The 14,450-nt window shown below is 42.0% G+C and overlaps 1 protein-coding gene across 2 annotated transcripts in view; it reads right to left on the bottom strand.

The window, feature by feature from the left end:
• LOC118390589 (LHFPL tetraspan subfamily member 6 protein) overlaps nucleotides 1-14,082 on the bottom strand; it is a 52,866-nt gene extending 38,784 nt beyond the window's left edge. Inside the window, exons 1-2 of one of the 2 annotated variants that reach the window (XM_035781291.2) lie at nucleotides 13,632-14,082; nucleotides 12,501-13,048 (exon numbers count right to left, since the gene is read on the bottom strand). In XM_035781291.2, coding sequence (XP_035637184.1) covers nucleotides 12,501-12,885 — 385 coding nt within the window. In that variant the 5' untranslated portion in view covers nucleotides 12,886-13,048; nucleotides 13,632-14,082. The remainder of the gene's footprint in view (nucleotides 1-12,500; nucleotides 13,049-13,631) is intronic. The other variant, XM_035781292.2, reaches the window with a different exon arrangement.
• Nucleotides 14,083-14,450: the final 368 nt, after the last annotated feature.

Raw genomic sequence — 14,450 nt, 5'->3', positions numbered from 1 at the left:
ATAATGAAAGATCTTATCGGCACAACAGATCCGTTTCTTCTTGCCAACTGATTGCTAAAAACTGCAAAGCTAAATCATTTGCGGATGCGGTATTGTGAGTGTACCCATAGATATCAGCTTTCCCTGAATACATAAATGAATTGACAAGATCTAAATGTCTGATAGTGAAAATGAGAGCAGTTGCAAGCAGCAGCCAACCAAAACAGTATATAGAAGCCGACACTAAGCACTGGAGCATTGCCTGCCCTCACAGCCACATAGCAAGGCAGCATAACCTATTATGTGGCCATGGAAAGTGGCAGCTGGAGGTGGCTTTATTTTCTGGAGTGGTGAGATGGTGGGGGTGGCGGGGAGGGTTTAGAATGTCCTGCACTCTGACATTCTATGTGAATTCCAAGGCATTACAAACATTCCGTAGGCAGACTCAGAGGCCCCTGACAAGCTCTCCAAAACCCACAAGAATGGAAAGGACACTGACACCATGACACACATGCATACGGAAAGTATTCAGATCCCTTGACTTTTTCCACATTTTGTTACGTTACAGCCTTATTCTAAAATGGATTAAATAGATTTGTTCCCTCATCAATCCACACACAATACCCCATAATGACAAAGCAAAAACTTTTTTTTTTTTAAATGTCACATTGACATAAGTATTCAGATCCGTACTCAGTACTTTGTTGAAGCACCTTTGGCAGCAATACAGCCTTGAATCTTCTTGGGTATGATGCTACAAGCTTCGCACACCTGTATTTGGGGAGTTTCTCACAATCTTCTCTGCAGATCCTCTTCCAGCTCTGTCAGGTAGAATGGTGAGCTATTTTCAGGCCTCTCCAGAGATGTTCAATTGGGTTAAAGTCCGGGCTCCGGCTGGGCAACTCAAGGACATTCAGAGAATTGTCCCAAAGCCACTCCTGCATTGTCTTGGCTGTGTGCTTAGGGTTTTTGTACTGTTGGAAGGTGAACCTTCGCCCCAGTCTCTGGTTCTGAATGCTCTGGAGCAGGTTTTCATCAAGGATCTCTCTGTACTTTGCTCCATTCATCTTTCCCTCGATCCTGACGAGTCTCCCAGTCCCTGCCACTACAAAACATCCCCACAGCATGATGCTGCCACCATGCTTCACAATAGGGATGGTGACGGGTTTTCTCCAGATGTGACGCTTGGCATTCAAGCCAAAGAGTTCAATCTTGGTTTCATCAGACCATAGAATTTTGTTTCTTATGGCCTGTGAGTCTTTAGGTGCCTTTTGGCAAACTCAAAATGAGCGGTTGAAATTTTTTATTTGATTTATTTCACCTTTTTTTAACCAGGTGAGCTAGTTGAGAACACGTTCTCATTTGCAACTGCGACCTGGCCAAGATAAAGCAAAGCAGTGTGACACAGACAACAACACAGTTACACATGGAGTAAACAATAAACAAGCCAATAACACAATAAACAAGTCAATGACACAGTAGAAAAAAGAAAGTCTATATACAGTGTGTGCAAAAGGCATGAGGAGGTAGGCAATAAATATGAGTGAATAATTACAATTTAGCAGATTAACACGAGTGATAAATAAGCAGATGATGATGTGCAAGTAGAGATACTGGTGTGTAAAAGAGAAGAAAAGTCAATTAAATAAAAACAGTATGGGGATGAGGTAGGTAGATTGGGTGGGCTATTTACAGATGGACTATGTACAGCTGCATCCATCGGATAGCTGCTCAGATAGTTGATTTTTAAAGATGGTGAGGGAAATAAAAGTCTCCAACTTCAGCGATTTTTGCAATTCGTTCAAGTCACTGGCAGCAGAGAACTGGAAGGAAAGGCGGCCAAATGAGGTGTTGGCTTTGGGGATGATCAGTGAGATATACCTGCTGGAACGTGTGCTACGGGTGGGTGTTGTTATCGTGACCAGTGAACTGAGATAGGGTGGAGTTTTACCTAGCATAGACTTATAGATGACCTGAAGCCAGCGGGTCTGGCGACGAATATGTAGCGAGGGCCAGCCGACGAGAGCATACAGGTCACAGTGGTGGGTGGTATAAGGTGATTTTATATATTTTTTATATATTTTTTCTCCAAAAAAAGTCACATACCAGAATGCTAATAAAATGTTAAGAAGTACTAAGGAATCCTCAGAGCAGATGCTAGGTAAATGCTAACGAGTGCACACAAATATTTTCTACTAGGACAGACAACCCAGCTCATGAAGTTATGAAAGTATCTCAAAACGCAGTTTGCAGCACACACAAAACAAACACTTTCTTAATCCAGGAGGGAATTTTCTCTGCTTCTGTTAGCAAGAAGCTTGATCTTCCAAGCTAACATTAGCCACTTAGCTAACATGAGCCAGTGAGCAAAACTCAGCTGGAGAGAATTTATTTGGCACATCTTAGATATATAACTATTAAATTAACTTCTTGGTGACAGGGGGGCTGTATTGAGTAGCTTGGAAGTGGGAAATCTGAGGTTTGTAGTTTAATTTAAGTGGATAGGGAATCACCTTTGTCTCAGGTTTTCGCCTGCCATTTGATTTCTGTTATACTCACAGACATCATTCAAACAGTTTTAGAAACTTCAGAGTGTTTTCTATCCAATACTACTAATAATATGCCTATATTAGCATCTGGGAAAGAGTAGTAGGCAGTTTATTCAATATGCTGTGTCTATGGGGCCAGATTGCAATTCCCAATGCTTCCAGCAATGCTTGTCAACAGTCTTTAGAAAGTTGTTTGAGGCTTCAGGAGGTTGTTTGAGTCTCAGGATGGTGAGTTGGTGGTTGAAGATATCCCTCTAGTGGTGTGGGGCTGTGCTCTGGCAAAGGGGTGGGGTTATATCCTTCCTGTTTGGCCCTGTCCGGGGGTGTCCTCGGATGGGGCCACAGTGTCTCCTGACCCCTCCTGTCTCAGCCTCCAGTATTTATGCTGCAGTAGTTTATGTGTCGTGGGGCTAGGGTCAGTTTGTTATATCTGGAGTACTTCTCCTGTCCTATTCGGTGTCCTGTGTGAATCTAAGTGTGCGTTCTCTAATTCTCTCCTTCTCTCTTTCTTTCTCTCTCTCGGAGGACCTGAGCCCTAGGAACATGCCCCAGGACTACCTGACATGATGACTCCTTGCTGTCCCCAGTCCACCTGGCCGTGCTGCTGTGTTCTTTTGCCCATCTTAATTTTGTATTTTTATTGGCAGGTCTGAGATATGGCTTTTTCTTTGCAACTCTGCCTAGAAGGCCAGCATCCCGGAGTCGCCTCTTCACTGTTGACGTTAAGACTGGTGTAGGCCTATGTAGATATTCCATTTAAAAAATCTGCCGTTTCCAGTTACAATAGTTAGTTACAACATTAATGTCTACACCGTATTTCTGATCAATTTGATGTTATTTTAATGTAAACATTTTTGCCTCTCTTTCAAAACAAGGACATTTCTAAGTGACCCCAAACTTTTGAACAGTAGTGTGTGTGTGTATACACACTGCTCAAAAAAATTAAGGGAACACGAAAATAACACATCCTAGATCTGAATGAATGAAATATTCTTATTAAATATTTTTTCTTTACATAGTTGAATGTGCTGACAACAAAATCACACAAAAATTATCAATGGAAATCAAATGTATCAACCCATGGAGGTCTGGATTTGGAGTCACACTCAAAATTAAAGTGGAAAACCACACTACAGGCTGATCCAACTTTGATGTAATGTCCTTAAAACAAGTCAAAATTAGGCTCAGTAGTGTATGTGGCCTCCACGTGCCTGTATGACCTCCCTACAACGCCTGGATATGCTCCTGATGAGGTGGGGGATGGTCTCCTGAGTGATCTCCTCCCAGACCTGGACTAAAGCATCCGCCAACTCCTGGACAGTCTGTGGTGCAACGTGGCGTTGGTGGATGGAGCGAGACATGATGTCCCAGATGTGCTCAATTGGATTCAGGTCTGGGGAACGGGCGGGCCAGTCCATCGCATCAATGCCTTCCTCTTGCAGGAACTGCTGACACACTCCAGCCACATGAGGTCTAGCATTGTCCTGGATTAGGAGGAACCCAGGGCCAACCGCACCAGCATATGGTCTCACAAGGGGTCTGAGGATCTCATCTCGGTACCTAATGGCAGTCAGGCTACCTCTGGCGAGCACATGGAGGGCTGTGCGGCCCCCCAAAGAAATGCCACCCCACACCATGACTGACCCTCCGCCCACCGTTTTGCAGGCAGCAAAATTGCAGGCAGCAAAACGTTCTCCACGGCGTCTCCACACTTCTCCACGGCGTCTCCACACTCTGTCACGTCTGTCACATGTGCTCAGTGTGAACCTGCTTTCATCTTAGAAGAGCACAGGGTGCCAGTGGCAAACGTCCTGCACGGTGTTGGGCTGTAAGCACAACCCCCACCTGTGGACGTCGGGCCCTCATATCACCCTCATGGAGTCTGTTTCTGACCGTTTGAGCAGACACATGCACATTTGTGGCCTGCTGGAGGTCATTTTGCAGGGCTCTGGCAGTGCTCCTCCTGCTCCTCCTTGCACAAAGGCGGAGGTAGCGGTCTGGCTGCTGGATTGTTGCCCTCCTACGGCCTCCCCCATGTCTCCTGATGCACTGGCCTGACTCCTGGTAGCGCCTCCATGCTCTGGACACTACGCTGACAGACACAGCAAACCTTCTTGCCACAGCTCGCATTGATGTTCCATCCTGGATGAGCTGCACTACCTGAGCCACTTGTATGGGTTGTAGACTCCGTCTCATGCTACCACTAGAGTGAAAGCACCACCAGCATTCAAAAGTGACCAAAACATCAGCCAGGAAGCATAGGAAATGAGAAGTGGTCTGTGGTCACCACCTGCAGAACCACTCCTTTATTCGGGGTGTCTTGCTAATTGCCTATAACTTCCACCTGTTGTCTATTCCATTTGCACAACAGCATGTGAAATGTATTGTCAATCAGTGTTGCCTCCTAAGTGGACAGTTTGATTTCACAGAAGTGTGATTGACTTGGAGTTACATTGTGTTGTTTAAGTGTTCCCTTTATTTTTTTGAGCAGTGTATATGGCATTTGCCTGATCAGTTTGGATTCACCAAAACAAGCCACAGATCTGGTTTCTGGGAAAGAAACTCGTTTGTTGTTTTAGCAATTGATGAATGTGTTTTCCTTCAAATCTCCCCTTGTTTTGACAGGATGACCTCTCTCGGAGGATAATTGACATATTTACATGAGTGAGTCTCCAGTTGAGAAGGGTATAATTTCCACAGCAGCATGTTCAGTCTCTATTTGAGGAACCAGCCAATCCAGTCCATGCTGTCTTCAGGTCACTGATTTACTCTACTGCTATTCCTTCGTGAGCTCTATACCTCCCTCGCTCATTCTCTCTCTCTGTCCTTCTGTCTCTTTCCTCCCCTCCACTACCTATCTCCCTCTTTTGATGGTGCCAGGCCATACATTAGGGAGACTGGAGGTATTGGGCCCTTTGTGGGAAATTAATGGGAGATTGATTGCAAAGAGAACAGTGTTATACTTATAAAGACCAGAGTTTGGAGACCAGGGAGAAGGAAAGAGAAACAAGGGATTGGGTGGGAGATGAGCAGACAAGTACCACCTGGCACCTGTGGATATGTGGATATGTATGCTGTAGTAGATTGATAGATGAACTGATAGACAGAGTGACAGAGACCACACAGACTGAAAAGCATGAAAATAAACAGACAGAATAATATGATTTTTTTGTTCCTTCTCTCGCACATCCAAGAGGTGAAATACTTCCAAGAGCACACATTTTGTGCTTTACCATACAATAATATATGATATAGCCTCTCAAGCGAATAGGATCCATTTCACAGCTTTGGTTTAGCTTTTGGTTTCTGGATAACTCGTAAATCGTCTGAAACAGTGAAATATTACCTATGCAAGGCTCCATCTGAACCTCATCCTTCATACTGGGATTTAAAGCATGCAAAACAGAAAGAACATATAGCCCTAACCTGTCTAGACACAGTAGTGCTCAGTGTGTTGTGCTAGGGCTGGGTGATATGGCCAAAATATCATATCACAATATTTTCACATTTTTAGGTTTTGATATCTCTCGTGGGATTCACTGGAATCTCAGAAGCTCGAAGAACCAATCACACGTCTGTCGGATACAGATTGCTTTTCCGCTTCTTCTTCCTTTTGTCTCCTGTGGTAGCTAGCATCATACAGCTAGAGTAGAATAGGGATGGACGGTATTTCTTATTTTACTATATACCGATATTGATGCACGGACCAGTTTAGGTATTTACTTTATTTCAATGTTAAGGATCTGCCCCTTTTATTCAATTTTCGCCTAAAATGACATACCCAAATCTAACTGCTCAGGGCCTGAAGCAAGGACATGCATATTCTTGATACCATTTGAAAGGAAACACTGACATTTGTGGAAATGTGAAATGAATGTAGGATAATATAACACATTAGATATGGTAAAAGATAATACAAAGAAAAAAAAACATGCGTTTTCTTTTGTTTTTTCATACCATCTTTGAAACGCAAAGAGAAAGGCCATAATGTATTATTCCAGCCCTATTTAAGTTCATAACTGTGCACTCTCCTCAAACAATAGCATGGTATTATTTCACTGTAATAGCTACTGTAAATTGAACAGTGCAGTTAGGTTAACCAGAATTTAAGCTTTCTGCCGATATCAGATGTCTATGTCCTGGGAAAGGTTCTTGTTACTTACAATCTCATGCTAATTGCATTAGCCTATGTTAGCGCAACTGTCCCGTGGGGGACCCACTGATACTGTAGAGGTTTTAAAGTGATACACCACTCTGTTTTTATAATTTACTTTGCTACTTGCATCGGCTCTCTCCTTCTCTCACCAAGCCCCGGCCCCTGTCACTCAATGAGCGCAGTTGTTGTTGCTTGACCACGAGATCATTTGCCGACCGTTCACTCTTTAGTCTGCAGGAATGCAGCAGATGCAACAATATGTTGATGACAACAATGCAGCTTTCCACTTTACTTCCCAAGAAGGAACAAATTCATTATTTAGGTTATATTATTTCAAGGCTGTACCCTACATAGAAATACATTGTGAAGCATTTGCGAGTGCGACACAATAGGCTGGTAGGGACATAAAGCACTCAGCATTTAAACATTTTGTTGTATCAAATCATTATAGTCTAGACATATCACATATAGGCTGTGATTTACTTGAAATACTGAATGAAATACATTTTCTTTAAATGACAATGCTTTTGAAATTCTTTTTATAAATTCATATTTAGAAAGTTTTGGCCAGTCTGTGGCTTCAGGCTCGTGAGATGGTGCCTGGAAAGCAGGCCAGAAGTGAAATTGTAGCGGACAAGAAGGCCTATGCTCCAGCCTTTGGGAATCTCGCTCCATGCTCCAGTCATAATGGTATCGCTCCGCTCCTCGCTTGTTACGTTACAACCTTATTCTAAATGTATTAAATTGTTTTTTTCCCCACACAATCCCCCAAAAACAGATGAAGAAATGTTTGCACATTTATTTAAAATTAAACAGAAAAGTTACATTTACATAAGTATTAAGACCCATTACTTTGCTGATATGAACTGAATAAACAGAAAATCGTTAGTTACTTAACAAGTGAATTTCCATGAAAATTGCAATACAATTTCCATGAAAATTGAGATAAAGTATTGTATCATTTCATAAGTGAGGATCATTAAGAATCCCCACTGCTGGCATTATAGCCATTACCTAATGGAAGTGTATTTCTGAGCATGTAAGAACCACTGCATGGACCATAGAACAGAATTTAGAGGAGAATTGAGTAGGAGTCTTTCATTAATAAATAATGAGGCGGACGCTGTGTTCTCAGAGAGCAAAATGTCGGGAGATATTTATCGTGCATGAAATGGCCAGTGGCCTCCTGAGAGAGGGGAGAGATACAGTATGTTTACATGCACACTAATAATTCAGTATTAAACTGATTGTGGCAGTAAGCCTAGTATGGCAATAAGCAGAGTAAAGCGTTTACGTGACTATCTTGATTGGTGTAAGGTAAAAATCTAGGTTAGCATACGCCAATTAAAACACCTGGTTTTCTGAACAAATTTTCAAATTATTAGGACATGTAAACAGCTTAATCAGAGTTCAATACGTTTATTTGATCTGTACATGTACCTGCACCAGTGGGGCAAGCCTCCCTCATGAATCAAGTCGACAATCTTCTGGCAAATTATTTTTAATCCTTGTCATATGAAGAGAAATAATGAAGAAATTATAAATAAAAAGTATCGGTGCTCATCGGCCATTGGACATAAACAACAAGTTGGAAATCGCAAATTCAACAATGAGTGGTTTGGAAGGAATCAGTGTCTTGCAAAGCAATCACTAGCCTGCTATTCAGTGGATTGGCAGTGTGGTCACAAGTCTAAGATTAAAGGGTCTCTTTTCCTAGTTTAAAATGATAAACAATGAGCTGTCAATGAAGCATGATTTGTGCCGCTCCCAAAACAACAAATTCACTCGGAACTTCAAAATCTGACTTCAGTGAGTTCAAGACAACTGGGCACTTGGGAAAACTTTAATTCAACTGAGAATTGTAAATTCAGAACTCGGGTCCCTTTCTAGGTCTACGACCTGAAGATCACTGGCATCATCATGATTCTACCCCCCCCTTGATGACAAAGTTTGCCCACGAAGGACCACCGCGCCACCTTGCTGTTCAAGTGAGCACAGCACAGCAAGGTGAGTCCAAAAATGTCTTGTATGCTGCTGCATAAATTATGTAATATGCCTGGGAGATATGTAAACTGTAGCTAAGTAATGCTAATGGTATGTTGTGTAGTAAGCTGTTAGTAGCCCATGTGCCTCACCATAATAATTTGGTCCCTTTTCCCTACATAATTTTGCCTACTTCTCTGATTTGGTGGTGCACATGTAGCCTATAGACTGTTTTTGAGAAATGTAATCATCGAACATTGTAAGAGCTTTCATTGTCTGTTTATATGCCCCTTTATTTATCCTACGGTTATGACTTGGTGTACAGGGAGAATACAAAGAACAGCCCATGTTCTGAATTCTGTTGGTGTACATTTCAAAAGTGCTGAACAAAGTTATATTGACTACTTCTATCTTAGCTCGCTCAATGTCTCTTATCCACTTGTCATCCCCTTATGCCATATTTTGTACACCTCCATTGTCAGTAGAAACCACATTTGTGTAAGCAAGTCAGCCATATCAGCTATGTTTTTTAACCTCTTCAACCTATGGGGGCGCTATGTCATTATTGGATAAAAAGACGTGCCCGTTTTAAGCGCAATATTTTGTCACGAAAAGATGCTCGACTATGCATGGAATTGACAGCCTTAGAAAGACAAAACTCTGACGTTTCCAAAACTGCAACGATATTATCTGTGAGTGCCCCAGAACTAATGCTACAGGCGAAACCAAGATGAACTTTCATACAGGAAATGCCCCAGATTCTGAAGGCGCTGTGTTCCAATGTCTCCTTATATGGCTGTCAATGTGCCAGGAATGAGCATGCGCTTTGTGTCGTTTCTCCAAGGTGTCTGCAGCATTGTGACGTGTTTGTAGGCATATCATTGGAAGATTGACCATAAGAGACTACATTTACCTGGTGTCCCGCCCGGTGTCCTGTGTCGAAATTATTGCGTAATCTGTAGGTCCATGCGTGTTCCATTTCTTCAGAAGAGGAAGTCAACTGCCACAAAGGATTTTATCGTCGATAGATATGTGAAAAACACCTTGAGGATTGATTCTAAACATCGGTTTGCCATGTTTCTATCGATATTATGGAGTTAATTTGGAAAAAAGTTCACGTTTTAATGACTTAATTTTCGTTTTTTTCCTTACCCAAACGTGATGAAGAATGATGAAGAAAACGGACCGATTTGTCAACACAAATAATATTTTTTGTAAAAACAGAACATTTGCTATCTAACTGAGAGTCTCCTCATTGAAAATATCTGAAGTTCTTCAAAGGTAAATGATTTTATTTGAATCCTTTTCTGGTTTTTGTGAAAATGCTGCATGCTGAAAGCCAGGCATAAATCCTATGCTAGGCTATCAATACTGTTACACAAATGCTTGTTTAGCTATGGTTCAAAAGCATATTTTGAAAATCTGAGATGACAGTGTTGTTAACAAAAGGCTAAGCTTGAGAGCAAATAGATTCATTTCATTTCATTTGCGATTTTCATGAATAGTTAACGTTGTGTTATGCTAATGAGCTTGCGGATAGATTTACACAATCCTGGATACAGGTTTTTTTCGTAGCTAAACGTGACGCAGAAAACGGACCAATTTGTCAACACAAATAATATTTTTTGTAAAAAAGGAACATTTGCTATCTAACTGAGAGTCTCCTCATTGAAAACATCCGAAGTTCTTCAAGGGTAAATTATTTTATTTGAATCCTTTTCTGGTTTTTGTGAAAATGTTGCCTGCTGAATGCTAACGCTAAATGCTACGCTAAATGCTACGCTAGCAATCAATACTGTTACACAAATGCTTGTTTTGCAATGGTTGAGAAGCATATTTTGAAAATCTGAGACGACAGTGTTGTTAACAAAAGGCTAAGCTTGAGAGCAAATAGATTCATTTCATTTCATTTGCGATTTTCATGAATACTTAACGTTGCGTTATGGTAATGAGCTTGAGGCTGTAGTCACGATACCGGATCTGGGATGGCTCGACGCAAGAAGTTAAAGGCAGTAAATGAGGCTGAATAAACTATTTTGCTGCCAGACAAGGCTCCGCTGATAGCCAGGTGTAGCAGTGGTAACTGCCGTTGGGACTGCTGTTGGGACTCTGGTGTTGGGACAACTTTATGTAGGCCCTAATAGTTCATGGGCACCGCTTGTCACCATTATAGTGCAATGAATGTGTTGTCTAGTGGCTTTGCTGGCATGCATCCCACAAAATGATTTTCCCACCAAGATTTACATGCTAAAATCGCCACTGGTTATATCCATGATGATTCCTCTATCTCTATGACAGAAGGCATAACTCCCAGATAAATTGTATTTAACGTCGCCGAAACACCACGTGCATCCAGTAATATATCAATGCATGTATAACTTAACCATTACAAAATGTCTATTCGATCAAATAAGCTTTACGTAGCAAATTGGCAATTACATTTTTTTGTTTCTCATACTTTCTCATTGACCTCCATACAAAAATTCCTCACTTCATGGGCTTATTTTTGTGGACAAATTTAGGGTGGAGTAAAACCTCTCACTTGGCCTCTTCCGCTCTGTCTCAACCCAATTGAACACTTATGGGAGATTCTGGACAGCGTTTTCCACCACCATAAAAAAAAACACCAAATGATGGAATCTCTGGTGGAAGAATGATGTAACATACTGTAAGAATATGTTGAAGATAAATACACAACGCAGAGAGAGGACTAGAGGTCAAAAGGACGAGAGGTCAAAAGGACTAGAAGTCAAAAGAGTAATAACGATCAATGAAAATAGTGTTTTGTTCTGTAATAGGGGATTAATGAGCAATGGGTCAGAGACATGGGAGGGATATGTCTTCTGAAATAGGATACTTTGTTATTTGGCCATTGGCTAGTTTTATTACAAGGAATTCTAATTTGTCAACCACAGGCTGGGTTATAAAACTACATGCTGTCCCTTTGTTCTGGGGAGAATCACTGGAGAAAATCACTGAGGACAGGGGAGCATGACCATCTACTTCCTAGCATGATTTGTCCTTTTTGAATAAACCTATTTTCCTCCCCCTGATTTGCCTTGTTGTCTGTGTTATTAAAAAATAACATAAATTGCTAACAATACCTCCAATGGAGTTCCAGACACTTGTAAAATCTATGCCACGGGCACATTGCTGTTCTGGTCCAACACCCTTTTAAGACACTTCATTTTTGGAAGATGCGTGTATATTTAGTATTATAGCTAATATTCTCATTGTTGTCCCGGTTGTTTTCATACTTTTTATGTGTATCGCTTTGGCAACATTGACCTCGTCATTCATGCCATTAAAGCATACAGAATTTGAGAGAGACAGAGCGAGGACTCCGAGGCCCTGATATGCAAGCATGAAAAGGTCACACTAAATCAACCCCAGTCCCCCACACTGGCTGAATGAAAAGAGTGATCAAAGTCTTTATACAGATGGAGGAGAGGGGGATGAGTGCATGAGGGGGAAGAGAAGCAGTATGCTCTGATTTACTACAGAGGCCTTTCCTCTTATAGAGGCATTTTTCTTAGAGGACACACACCACATGTTGAGTGTGTTGCATCTGGATCAGGAAGCCCCCGCCATCACCACCTCATGTCTCTCACTTCAGACCCACAAGGTTCGAAAAATAAGACAAACAGAGAAACCAAAAATAACGCTGTGGAGTCGTCGTTCAGCCCAGCTTCGTTCTATTAAATCATTCAACGATAACATTCTACATCCATTGGTGGAGTAGTCAGTCTACTCATTATTGTATCCATCCTTTCTTCCACCCATCCATCCTTCCACCCATCCAATCTTAACAGTGCTTAATGATTTTAACTTACCCCCTACAAACTGGATGCCCCCGGCCACCCGTCCAATGGTCCTGGAGATGAGGTCAGACACACAGCAGCCCATCAGGGCCGTGAGGGACACCAGGAGCAGCAGGCCACAGCCCACCCCTGTCACCACCGTACAGATCCTCCACTCCAAACTGGGGATACCCTGAAACGAGGCGTAACGCCCACACTGCTCCAGCATCACCGTGGCCTGGTGAACCTCATCACGCACCGGGTACGAGCACCGCCGGAAGGTCCCGAAAGAGACCGGTTTACCCATCTGGGACCCTAGGAGCCAGTATGGCATAAAGAAACCCACACAGGAGGCCGCCGCACACAGGAAGGAGAGCAGAGCCCACACCACGCCCGCACATGTCAGGCTAGAACCCATATCTCAGTATCTCAGTGACCAGCAACAACGATGACCCCCAAAAATGTTTGTTTTTTTATCCCACAGAAGTTGTTTGCTTTTTATCAGCAGCTCTGTTGATGAATAATTCCCAGGTTAGCACCAGCAGTGTTCCTCGTCCAGCCTCTTCTCTGTATGATGGCCCCTGGAGAGAGAGAGAGAGAGAGAGAGAGAGAGAGAGAGAGAGAGAGAGAGAGAGAGAGAGAGAGAGAGAGAGAGAGAGAGAGAGAGAGAGAGAGAGAGAGAGAGAGAGAGAGAGAGAGAGAGAGAGAGAGAGAGAGAGAGAGAGACCGAGTGAGGGGGAGAGAGAGTTGGATTTGAGGTACAGACAGGAAAAACAACTATACTGTCACTGGATACATGAAGGTTAAGGGATCATAAACTATGGACCTCGCATTTGCAAAACATCTTTATAATTTGGGCTAAGACTTATTACAGTGCTATTAAATAATGCAAGTGGCATCTCTTGACTTTGTTAATGTGCCCTTAATTTCAATGGATGATTCATTTTAACAATACATACATGTAATTATTTACATTGGTAATAATTATAATAGCTTCCTACATAATTACAATACTGCATATGAGCTTTAAAATTCAGAACTGCTAAACCTTAGCCTACTAATAATAACCCAAGGCAATCAAGGCTATTTTTAGAATGTAATGGCCTGACAAGTCTGCAGTGTTTGTTCCCATATCAAAAGTTGCTAAATATAAAAAATAATTACCTCTCAGGCATAGATGTCCGTGTGTTCATAGATATTTCCTATTTCCTTTCATCTCAGCACCATAGGCGCTTAATTTCGAAGCAAACAGACATTGTGTCGAGCATTCTATTCTATTCTTGTAATGCAAGGGAAAGTTTTCAAAAATCTTACGTTTCAATTCCTCAACGTGATCCCAAACGTGTAGGTGAGAGGTCGATATCAAAGTGCAATCTAATTGATAATGAGAAGAGCAACACGACTTCAATAAAGTGCCCGCCGTCGGTACAGCTCTCGGTTATCGAAAAAAAGATATCCAATATGTCAAACTCCCTCAGTTACTGTAAGCAAAGCGGTCCGCGTTCTGGAGTTAACGGGAAACTGAAAACACCTCTGTCCCAATGCAGCGACCAGAGCAACATTCCTTGGCTTCGAAGTGAGTGACGACGACGACGTAGGCTTGAACACAATTATTCTGTGAGCAGCAGAATGTGGGTTGGTTCCTGTTTGCCTCCTGCGGTTGCAGCTTGGTCTCATAGACTAGACGTAACATAATACATTTAAATCCGGAACAATCCATTTCGTATTCTGTAAATTACACTTGGTATGGTTACAAGAGACAAACGGTTATTTAAGGAAAACACGAACAGCCTGGTTTCAGACTAGACGTAACATAGTAAATCCGGGACAATCAAATGTATATAATATGTTACGTTTGGTATGGTTACATAAGACAGAAGGTTACTTAAGGCAAATACGAAAGGAGTTTGTTTGGTCGCAACCTAGTCCCAGAGCATTTCTTATTATTCTGTAAGTAAATCTGAGAAACTTCATTTAGTGTGA

This window comes from Oncorhynchus keta, chromosome 11 (assembly GCF_023373465.1).
Source record: "Oncorhynchus keta strain PuntledgeMale-10-30-2019 chromosome 11, Oket_V2, whole genome shotgun sequence".
In the NCBI taxonomy this organism is placed as follows: domain Eukaryota; kingdom Metazoa; phylum Chordata; class Actinopteri; order Salmoniformes; family Salmonidae; genus Oncorhynchus; species Oncorhynchus keta.
This window is presented reverse-complemented; position numbering and strand designations above follow the sequence as displayed.